This window comes from Pholis gunnellus (assembly GCF_910591455.1).
Source record: "Pholis gunnellus genome assembly, chromosome: 16".
In the NCBI taxonomy this organism is placed as follows: domain Eukaryota; kingdom Metazoa; phylum Chordata; class Actinopteri; order Perciformes; family Pholidae; genus Pholis; species Pholis gunnellus.
In genome coordinates this window covers 11819718-11831353 of record NC_136543.1, presented here as the reverse complement: position 1 = coordinate 11831353, position 11636 = coordinate 11819718, and the positions used below count along the sequence as shown (strand labels likewise).

At 42.4% G+C, this 11636-nt stretch overlaps 1 protein-coding gene across 1 annotated transcript; it reads right to left on the bottom strand.

The window, feature by feature from the left end:
* Window positions 1-424: 424 nt before the first annotated feature.
* pex1 (peroxisomal biogenesis factor 1) lies at window positions 425-11597 on the bottom strand. The gene is made up of 24 exons (XM_079176150.1): window positions 11446-11597; window positions 10357-10503; window positions 10114-10197; window positions 9816-9930; window positions 8952-9631; window positions 8728-8847; window positions 8470-8590; window positions 8202-8308; window positions 7950-8035; window positions 7709-7841; window positions 7419-7515; window positions 6591-6761; window positions 6321-6475; window positions 5965-6151; window positions 5646-5812; window positions 4718-4852; window positions 4569-4633; window positions 4291-4433; window positions 3576-3679; window positions 3250-3426; window positions 2635-2877; window positions 1434-1625; window positions 1097-1227; window positions 425-684 (listed from the first exon to the last, which is right to left on the bottom strand). Exons 1-24 carry the CDS (start codon window positions 11551-11553, stop codon window positions 600-602), a joined length of 3753 nt encoding a protein of 1250 aa, XP_079032276.1. The 5' UTR covers window positions 11554-11597; the 3' UTR covers window positions 425-599.
* Window positions 11598-11636: the final 39 nt, after the last annotated feature.

The window sequence follows — 11636 nt, the reverse complement described above, 5'->3', positions numbered from 1 at the left end:
GCTGTATCCCTAAAATATGACTTTTTTTTAATCAACATACCATTCTGACTTTATATTTTTTTGCCTCCCTTTAGAGGTTTTTAGGGCACGTCCAACTGATAAAGGGCCCCAGGATATGCAGGAGGGACTTTATACCTCATCTGGCCGGGGAACGCCTCAGGGTTGTCAGGGATGTCTGGAAGACCCTCCTAAGCCTCCTGGCCTGACCCTGGATAAGCGGACGATGTATGGATACCGTGTCTCTTTATATGCTATTTTCATGGCAGACTATACTATGATTTTTTTATTGCATACTAGCCTATATAATGAATTTTGTCATGAAAGAAATTATAAAAATGTTTCATAATCAGTGCTTAATCAAGTAATGCTGGCAAGATTTGTACAACGATTTTATTTGAACAATTACATATATACAGTGATTACATTAAAAGTAGATAGCTGTCTCACTCAGAATCAAGTCAGTAGGAAATATATTAATTTACATCTTCTTCAAAGCTCTAGAGCTATTAAACTACACTGATTGTTCAATTATTAATGCAACACTGCTTTTATTAAATCATCAAAATAACAAATTAGGTGTGTAAAACTAGCATGTCTGATCAAGCTAAAGTCACACGTTGTCCAGGTTTTAATTTGGCCGAGTGAAGAGATTTTCCATCTTCTGCACTGTCAAAGGCTTCATACCTAAAAGAAAAAATAGAAAAGATGAATTCAAACAGTTAATTCATGATATGAATATCTTACAATAGTTAAAAGTTCCCATCAAATACCAAAGAAACCAAAACAAAAGTATCAAATGAGAGGTATTCATTTATATTCCTCTATTGCAGCTACTTGACAACAGCTTCATCACACACGTTTTTCATTTCCTCCTGCAGGTGAGACTCTAAAGGGCTCATAATATGCTTGATAAATTCCATAGCCAATTGAACCATAAAAAGCTTACTTTTTGCAAAACTAGATAGCAGTGATACAATTTATTCACTTCCGGTAGAGCAAACAGTTTCTGTCACAGTGGTTTTGTATACCAATATCAGCGACATTTGTATTGCTGTGACCGTAGCAGTGCAGTCCAAACTGGTATCCTCGTACTTACAGTTTTGCGTATCTGTTGCAGTCGGCTTTGCTGAGAGACGGTCTGGTCACAGCCAAGGCGGAGTTCACATGAGTCCGACACAGCAGCAGGCCTGGCTGGCTAGAGACTGAATGCACCCGGACACAGGCATCCTGCACCCAAAGTACAAGAGTTGTCATGCAATCTGACAACACTGGTTGATACAATTGCTATGAGTAGAATTAACTAGATTTAAGTGTATGTTACTGAGCACTGAAGACTGCAGTATTGAAGCCTATAGCATATAGAAAGCATTAGACTAAATAAATAAAAACAGAGGTATCAGATTTTTCTTTTTTTCCTAATTGTTGTCACCTACGTTGGCTCTCCTGCAGTTGTTCTTGATGTTGTTAATGTCTTGTTGTAGGCGTTCCAGCTGCTCCGGGCCAAGATCTTTGTACCCGCTCTGGAGGGAGGACATGTAGGCAGGGGTGAGTGAGCGTCCAGGTTCCCGCCCTGATGCCCTTAAGTCATGGGTAATGGAGTTCGGTCCAGAGACGCAGCGGGAGTTCTGTCAAGGGAGGCGAGAGAAAATGGACATACCCACAAATCATGAGAGAAGCCACTGAAAAGCACCACTACATTTTGCACAACATGATTACGAGGCCTGTGTGAATGTATATACATACAGACAGGACAGCATTTTGTAAATGTTTAATACTTTGACCGGATGTGTTGAATAGTTTAGATTGCAACATCACACCACCAAGTTTCTACAAAGTGTCCCTCCCAATGTCAATATAATAACATTTTCATTGAGATTGCTTCAGTATCACAACATTTGAAATACTATATTTAGAGGTGTATCAATTCAGAGTTTGTTCCGAACCAATGCTTAGTTAACTCAAGATTTGCTTTAAATTGAATCAGAAATGATTTATGTTTTTCAGTCTGTAGCAGGTCTATCATATTGATCAACAAATGACCTTTCTTTCCAAGAGCGTATGAGAAGGTCAACATCAATGTAATGTCTACAGAGCTGGAACCAAGGCATTGTTGGCCTAGCTTAACATAAAGACAGCAAGTCTGGCTCTGTCCAAAGTAAAAAAAACTAAAACCTACAGTAGTAATAGCTCCAAAACTGACTAAACCTCTAAAGCTAAAATATATATTGTTTCAATTGTACAAAAACTGAAATTAAAAAACAATACATTGTGATTTTACGGAGAGTAAAGTGTACGATTTATTGTATGAATCACACAAACAAAATAAAGCACGCTAATCAGGGAGTTTCAGAGGTGTTGGAGGGCGTGTCTTTCACTTTGGACTATTAATGCTATGCTAGGCTAACCATGTCCTGATTGCAGTGAATGCACAGACTTGATACTGTTTTCATCTCACTCTTGGAAGCAATTAAGTGTATTTCCCAAAAATGTTGAACTATTCCTTTACATAAGTTGTTAAGTTGCCAGACAACATCTCAGCTTGGAAAATATATTCCACTATGAAATCTGTGAACCCATCGTTGAATTATTAAATGGAATTAAATAATAGAAACATGTGTTGCCAGCACTGCTCACCAGTCCTGAAATCGGTGAATTCTCCAACTCTGACTCGTAGGAGCTTCCAAAGTAGAGTCTCCAAACATTGCCACGATGTGGTTCGTCTTCTGCTTGAAGATCACTGGGCTCCAGGAGGATCATGGACTGGTCCAGCCCCACGCCTGTGTCCCCCTCCCCAACTGAATCATCTGAGCCACTGCTGTTGTTCGGGAAGATCATGGAGGACAGGCTCATGTCGCTGTCTGAGCCGGAGGTCAGCTCCTAGGTTAGATTCAAAAGTACACAAGGCGTTTGTTATTGCAGCTCAAGATATCTTAAATGTCTGCGTATCCTGCCTCTGGTAGCCCTTGTTGCTTAACTTATTTAATCATATCCTTGTCAACATGGTCGGGGATCATTTGAATTATGTTGTACGATGATGATTCAATAACGAGTAGAGATGCTGAGATGCATACACAATTTATCATTTCATTTAAAAAAAACCTGAGCTTGGCTGCTTCACTGTGAACCATAAATAATTTGAAAATGGACTGGCCAACAGTTTCCTGCCTTCCTGCTCTATTAGCCCACGGCGACTCCATCTCAACAAAATGAGCTCTTCAATGACTTGTCTTTTAAGCACAGTAGACCTACAAGTGGTGTGCTGGAGCCCATGCTGTTGTGGACGGCTTCCAGCTGTGCATTGTAGAGCAGGGCCTTCAGGTCTGCCCCGGTGAACTGCTCCGTTACTGCTGCCAGCTGCTCAAAGTCCACGTCAGCGGCCAGGGCGATGCCAGCGCTCAGAGCCTTCAGGATCTCTACACGAGCTTCCTGGAAATGTAACGGTCGGATTTACTAACAAGGACATGTCTTGAATAAACACTGAATTTCTTAACCCCATGTCTAAATTACAGTATAAAGTGTCGTGTTATTATGTTACAACATGGCAATTAGAAGTGGTTGATTTCATTGCAACAGACCAGGTCAGGAGGGGGGCAGTAGAGGGACTTGTCCAGTCGTCCAGGTCTCAGCAGGGCCGGGTCAATCAGATCTGGACGGCTGGTGGCTGCAAGCACATATACACCTACAAATACAAACGTAAAGAAATACCATCGAGGTAAATTAAAGCAATAGTTTGTCATTTTGAGAAACACCTGTACGCTAGGGGTGTAACAATATACCGGTAGTGATGAAAACCCTGGCATTTAAAAGTGAAATATAGGTAAATACATACGATAATATTGTGTAAGTACTCCGGTTAAGGTTATCTAAATAATTTATTATTAATTATTTTGGCCACGTTAATAGTTTAGTGACAATTTCACATTGTGACCCCCTACTGAACACATACATTGTCTTGCCGGTTTGGATGAGAGGACAGGTACCACTGTCATGTCTGTTTGATAAATATGAAGCTGGAGGCAGGAGATGGCTATCTTAGCATAAAGACTGGAAACAGCTCTTTCCAAAAGCAACTCAATCTGCCTACCAACGCCTCTAAAGCTCACTAATTACCTGTGGGCAGCTATGAGTGCTATTGATCTTCTCATCTAACTCCCGATAAGAAAGTGCATTTACCAAAGACTGCAGCACTGATCAGTAAAACATGCCACTAGAATCTGTGCCCTTATCTCTTTAAAGTGAATTGTCAATATACAGAACTCACTATTCGTGGTACACTGCTGTGTGACCTACCCTGCAGTCCCTCCACCCCGTCCAGCTGGGTGAGGAGCTGGTTAACCACACGGTCGGTTACACCTGTGCTGTCATGGCCTCTTCTGGGAGCCAGAGAGTCAAACTCATCGAAGAACAGAATGCATGGCTTGGCAGCTTGCGCCCTGGAGCAAACAAGAGGAATCTCGGTGAATAGCTGTTAGTGGAGTTCACAATTACTATAAATATTTGATGTTACTCGTTATAACTAGCAACTGCTGGAGTCATAAGAAGTTGACGAAGTGACCATGTTGACTAACCTCTGGAAGACATCACGGACTCCCTGCTCACTAGCTCCAATGTACTTACTCAGAAGTTCAGGTCCCTAGAGGGAGGTAAACAGCCTGCGTCAGTGAGGATACAGGTTGCTCTGATTAGGAAAGACTGCCACAGCCAAAGCCCAGTCTACCTTGATGCTGATGAAGTTCATACCACTGTCTTTGGCCATGGCCCTGGCCAGCAGGGTCTTCCCTGTACCAGGAGCTCCATACAGCAATATTCCTGAGCGATGGCGGATAGGAAGATTGGAGAAGAGGATTGGATACTGCAACACAGCAAACACTCACAATCAATTACCACGGATATACATTTTATTTGTATTTTATACTTAAAACAGTTATTGCTGTGATTATCATATTATTAAGCCAATACAACATTAATCAAGGGTTGTCATAATATAATGCTGTGAAGAACACTTGACAGTGAATACGCCAAATTTTCATCACTAACTTTGAGGTATCTACTGTATAAAGTGAATGTTTCGTCTGGTTTGGAACAAACTAAATAGCAGCAGAGAGATTTAAGACTATGAGAGCTGATCAAATCAAAACCATCTAATCGTGAGACAGCCTTCCTTGTTTGCTAATAACTGTACATAAAGTGGAAATAACAAAATCTTAATAATAAAAATAACTAGGAAATGGTGTTGGAACTCAAAGACTTTAATCATTTATCACCTCTTTCTATCGTAATTCTTATAAATAAAGGAAAAGGTTTACACGTTTATTGTTCTGGTAGAGATGAAAGCTTTGAAAGTCAATTTAATTTGATTAATTAAATGAATTAGTTTATGTTTAATTAAAATCAATTAGTCTGCATTTACTATTAGTGTTATTATTACTCCCACTTGTGTTGAGACTTAATGGCTTATTGTTGCAACAATCAATAGAGCAATCATGGTGTTGAAATGGTAATTGGTAATAAATGATAAATGGATTGTCTTCACATTTACTTTTATTATTGTATTTCACTTCTGTTCCTCCTGTATGACACCGTGGTGCTTCCATCTGACTGAAAACACGCCCGTATGTCTTGTGATTACTCATGCTGACACTGACCTTAGCAGGGAGCAGTATGGTATCCATTAGTTGCTGTCGCACTTCCCTCAGCCCCCCCACCCTCTCCAGCCCAACGCCACTCGGGGTGTGGAGGTCTACACCCCACAGCGAGGGAGGCGTGAATCCCTTGAGAGCCTGCGCAAAGTCCCTCCACGACAGACACACACCTGAGGGATACGGAGCACACGATAAACTAGCATTAGCTCGATTAGAGACATGAAGCAAAGGACACTTAAAGAACCTGAAAATCAACTTTAAATGAACAACATGGAATACATTGTGAATTGTATAACTTGAGTGTAACCAAAATCTTTGGTACCCTGGTCACTGTGTCCTCCTTGTACAGTGTTGGCATGGACCGCCCGCTCCAACAGCAGCAAAAGGTCTTGGGGCGTGTATCCCTCTGTCTCCTTGGCAACAGCTGCCAGGTCTAGAGTCTGTAGGGTCTCACCAGATATGCTGGTTTTTCTGAGTATCAGGCGGTGCAGGATTTCAGCTCTTTGAGCCTACAAACAGCAGCAAACAAGAAAGCTGTTGGTTTTTATTTATTTACCAGTGTGTGCATGTCTGTGTGTGTGTGTGTGTGTGTGTGTGTGTGTGTGTGTGTGTGTGTGTGTGTGTGTGTGTGTGTGTGTGTGTGTGTGCGTGTGCGTGTGCGTGTGCGTGCGCGTTGACCTGGTCTGATGGCTGGATGTGTGCAAAGCCCTGGATGAAGTGGGACCCCTGCATCTCGGTCAGGGAGGGGTGGAGGGAATGCTCACTCTGGCTGGTGATGATCAGACACACCAGACTGCAGTGAACCGTTACCTCATCCACGACATCCTTCAGACCTGCAGCCACAAACAAACAGAACAAGAGGAATCAGCATCAAGGCCGGTGATAATAACTACCTGTGAACATACATGACCACACACACAAATACAAAATAAAGAATTCATGGCTTACTCTGTGCAATGTGCTGTTGCAGCAGCGCCTCAGCACCATGCTCATGCTCTGGGGAGGTTGGTGCCCCAGTCATATGGTCCAGGTCATCAAGTAGAACAACTGATGGCTGCCTCCACTCCGCCTGTTCAAAAATATCCTGCAGCATCTGTCGCACTGTTTCTGCCCTTTTGCCTGGAGAAGAAAAAAATAAACCCCAATTAGATAAGAGCTAAGATAATCCTTTATTAGTCCCACAGCGGGGACATTTGCTGGATTACAGCAGCAAAGTGGACAGTGCAACAAGAGACATCAGTAAAAAAACAAAACAAGTACAATAAATAGTCAAACAGTAAAGATAAAATAAAAAAGTAAATCGCAAAGAAACAACAAAAGCTAAAAATACAATATAATACACATTGTTGCACATATTGCAGAGTATTAATCTTGCACATACGTACACTGATAATGAGATTGCACATGAATGAGTGATTTGCCGGGTTTTTATACGGTATGAGTGCTCTATTGGGAGCAGTGTTGGTTGAGCAGTCTGACAGCGGCAGGAAGGAAGGACCTGCGGTATCTCTCCTTCACACACCGCGTGAGAAGCAGCCGGTCACTGAAGGAGCTGCACAGAGCTGATAGAATGTCCTGCATGGGGCTGGGAGCTGATGTCCATCAGGGATGATAGCTTGGCCATCATTCTCCTCTCTCCCACCACTTCCACTGGATCTAGTGGGCATCCCAGGACACTGCTGGCCTTCTTTACCAGTCCGTTTAGTCCATGATAAACACGTTCAACTAGATTTCTTTGATACACAGTATCTACATGTACATCTACAAAGTATCTACCTTGTAGTTTTTTGCAGTCCACCAGCTCAACATGTGCATCCAGATCTTCTCTAGCTTTTCTACAAAGAGCTCGGGATAGAGTGCTCTTTCCACTTCCCTGAGAGGATATATAATAACATAGTATAAGTTATATAGTATATAGTATACAAAACAATATTGTTAGGGATAGAGATGAAGTAAAGTAAGTCTGTCTGATCAATTCAGCACTTCAAAATCATTGTAGATATTTGAATTTACTCTCTGTAATGTGTAGAACCATCAGTGGTGTGAGCAGTTGTATTAACAGATACCTTAGCACCAGTGATGAGTAGAGCTCCTCCCTGGAGTCCCCGTCCAGTTGTACCAAGCTCTCTTGAGAGGGGACTACCCAGAAGGCTGTGGGAGATGAAGTCAGATCCAGTCCCACTAAGCTCATGGATCCCACTGGGAAAAGACAAAGTTAGTGGAGTGAGAGATGCAGAGAGAAATTAATCCTGACAAAGATCCTTGTTTTTAAACCACACATGGGCGAACAAACGGCTACACGCTTACCCTAGAATACTGAGGGAGGGAAGCTCCGGGTCGGGCGTTTCAGTTGTAGAATTCACAGCTGGCAATGTCGCTGGCTCTCTGTCAACCTGTAGGTGACACGTAGTGTGAGCTTTTTGAAACAAAGAAGTTTTGAGATATTCTGTTTTTTATCAATCGCCTGCATGAAACTTATGCAGAGCACAAACTGCATGCAGAAATATGTTCTTATTGCAGAATACGAACGGGCAATTTACATGACATGCATGCTTGTACCTGTATGTTTTCCTTCTGGATAACAGCTGATGCTAGTAAAAACAGCTGGTCTGGAGGGTCACTCTCTGGTTCCGGTTTCAGTACAGTTAAGGCAAACTCTAACTTTGCTATAAATAAGAAGAAGGAAAAAAGGTGAATGCAGCTGAAAGTATTGTAATTTGAATGTGTGTATTATGGGATTTTTGGTCTTCAGTTGATCGGTTATTTTTATAGAAGTGCGATTGGTGGATTTACAATAATTTGCAAAAGAGGAGAACAAATGAATCACCATCAGTTCCATGTAGGAGGATGGTGCCAGACCGTGCAGTCAGACAGGCTAGAGGTTCATGACTCTGAGTGTGTAGCCAACCGAGGAAAGCTGTTTGGATCTCTTCGTCGTCCTCGTCGAGCTGGACAGAAGAGAGAGAGGAAGATTAAATTACATGCAGCTTTGACAATTTACCATTTTGAGGACTAATAGTTGAATAAATCAAATGAAAATCTCTAACTCCATACTGTAGTCACATATGGTTACTTCAGCACTCACCAGTGGTGTGAGAGGCTGTAGACGAATAGAGGAAGCTACTTTGATGGTTGATTTGACTGGCTTAATTCTAACTGTTGAATGTGGGATGATATTCAACCTGAAGGCCAGGGGCTGTGGGATCTGAAAACATAATAACTATATGAGATATGGCAGCATATAAAGAAGCAGAGGACTGAGCTACAGTTAAAGTACCATAGTCATAAATGAACAGCGAGTAAACTCACCCACACTCTTCCACTATGGATCTCTCCCTTGCTGTGACTTCTTCCCTTGCGTGTCAGCTTCTCAGTATCATGACACACCACCCTGACCACCGTAGCGTCCTCTTCTTTCACCTCCTCTCCTCCGGCAACTTTAGTAACACCGGCATTCTTCTTTTTCTCCATAGCCTGCTTGGCTCTGTCCCTTGATTCTTTAGGAGAGAGAACTTTGGAGAGCAGGCCATAAGTCACCGGTGACTGACCTCCAGTTGGCCCAGCATTCAACCCCTGGCTCCAAGGAAGTAAATGAATAGCGGCAGTTGCAATATGGCTTATAGTGCAAAGGGAGTCTGGAGGTGCACCGCACACTCTGTAGATAGAGTCCGTGAAGAGGACGGGGACGTCAGGTAAAGGTGGTAGCTCTTTAACCGGGTCATAAGTACCTTTTATCATATAGCGTAGCAGGCTCTTCAGGTCAGCTATGCCACCCCACTGGTGGATTTGAGGGACAGGGGCGGTGCTTTCTAATGACGGTCCTGAGGGGTTTGAAAGATCCATATTCTGCTGTCTGTGAAAATCTTGTTTCTTGCTGTTTCTCACTGGAGAATCATTGAGGTGGCCAATTCCAGCGCGGCTCTTAGGAGAGACAACTAGTTCTGTGAACTGCTCCAAGCGACCATAAGGCACAGACGGCGAAAGCGATGCTGCACAGAGTTAAGAACAGATCATGCTGTGTTATGAATACTGTCCCCGGTGAAGAACAATGTATACAAAGTAAACAAAAAGGAGCTGAACAAACGCTTTAAGAAGTCGGCTTAACTAGTTCAAACCACGTCGTCTTCAGATTATTTAGTAACAAAAGATAGTAATTTTTGGAATAATTCTGACCTATTTGGATGTAGATGACAGTGTGGCTGTCCACCCACACAGGAAACACGGCATCTTGAAAAACAACTCTGATCTGATCCAACAGCTGCTGCTCCAGTGCAGCACTGTGGAGCTCCTGAGGGTGACAGTCACCAAAAACAGAGTTAAATATTGTTTGATGTGAATCTGGGTTGCAAGCCTATCCCTGATGTTTAATTTTCTAGTGGGACGATTGTCAGAAAAAAAACATTTATACAAACAGTATATTTTCTCACCATGAAGACATTGGGTTACTAATTATGTCCCTATGCTCACCCACCAAGATGTCCCAGTCATCAGACGACAGCGGCTCCACAAACACTTGATGCACTGATGAGACCTGGTGACACGGTCTCAGGAAGCCCTGAGTGAAATGACACAACAACTCAGTCACAAACACCTAGTCCGCCTAGACAGAACTGACAATTATATTAAGCTGTCAAAAGACTGCCAGCATGTGTCATGTAGAGATTATGGTTGGGAAAACAGAGCACAGAGCAAAATGCTCATTGTGAAGCCGTACCTGCTCTCCGTCGCTCAGGCCAAGCTTTTCTCCCAGTTGTCGACACAGCTCCACTTTATGGCTGTCCAGGCTGCAGGAGGTTCTGTTTTGAGTCCAGCTGAGGAACACCGGAGATCCATGGCCCCAGGACAACTCCAAAGCCTGGTTCTGACCAGAGACACACACAAAGTGTTTGCTGTTGTATTTTTGGGATTGCCATGACACTTTATCTATTAAACGACTGCATCGTAATCGTCCTGCTTTTCTGCTCATTTGAGTCGTTTTACACAGCTTCAATCACAGAGCTAGCACAAGTTTGACACCTGTGTAAAGATGAAGAAGAGGGCTGAGCCTATGATTCTCCACACCACCCATTCAAACAAAACAGGAGGAAGGCTTGTACAATTGTCATGCAAGCGCTCTCATGTACACTCATTCCCATTATATCACACATCCTCCTCTGAAAGATAGTGGTCTTTGGATGTATACAGGTGTTAATTGACCACCTTGTTACAAAACCATGCAGTCATTTATAAGAATGCTCTGGTATTTACTCACTCGCCTGTGCCACCAAAAAATGTTAGGTTTTGTCACCACCAAGTGAGAATGCAAGGGAACTACTACTAAAATGGTTGGGTCAAAATGTAATAGTGAAAAAGTATTTTCTATCTGCTTATTGTTGTATTGATGTTATTATTACCTCAATTGTTATTAAACCCAAGGAGAAACCAAGTGGATTAAATCTCCCATTGCTACAACTTTTTCTTGTGTTAATGTTGACTGATGCATTTATTCTGTCTGACATACAACTACATAGTAGTTACGTATATATCCAATGCTCTGAACGGTCTCTCAGAAGATGTCTTTGGCAGAGCATGTCACGTGTGAAAAGTAAACTTTAACAGCAGCGTTAATTCAGTAACGTTAATAAATAAAGAAGTAAAGGAAACACAAAAGCACACGTTCACTCACGCAAGAAACACCGCTTTCAAAAACAGGGCTATATTTTTTGCTTGAACATTGTTTCAGCAAACTAAACTTCCACTACTGGTAATTGCTAGCTAGCTGAAACTGACAGCCAGGTAACCTTAGCTAGCTAAGTTAACTTACCTCGTGCAGGGAAAGATGCGATATCAACTTCGAGGAGAGCTGAAGAAAGCAGTTTTTGGTGTTGTTAAAAACAACCGTTACGGGTTGAATGCCCTGATTACTAAACATTATTTTCACGCAGGTTACTCTGCTGACGTTCAATGTGCAACAAACCTAGACGATCGATGTGCTCCCTGCGCCTCGCTAACGTT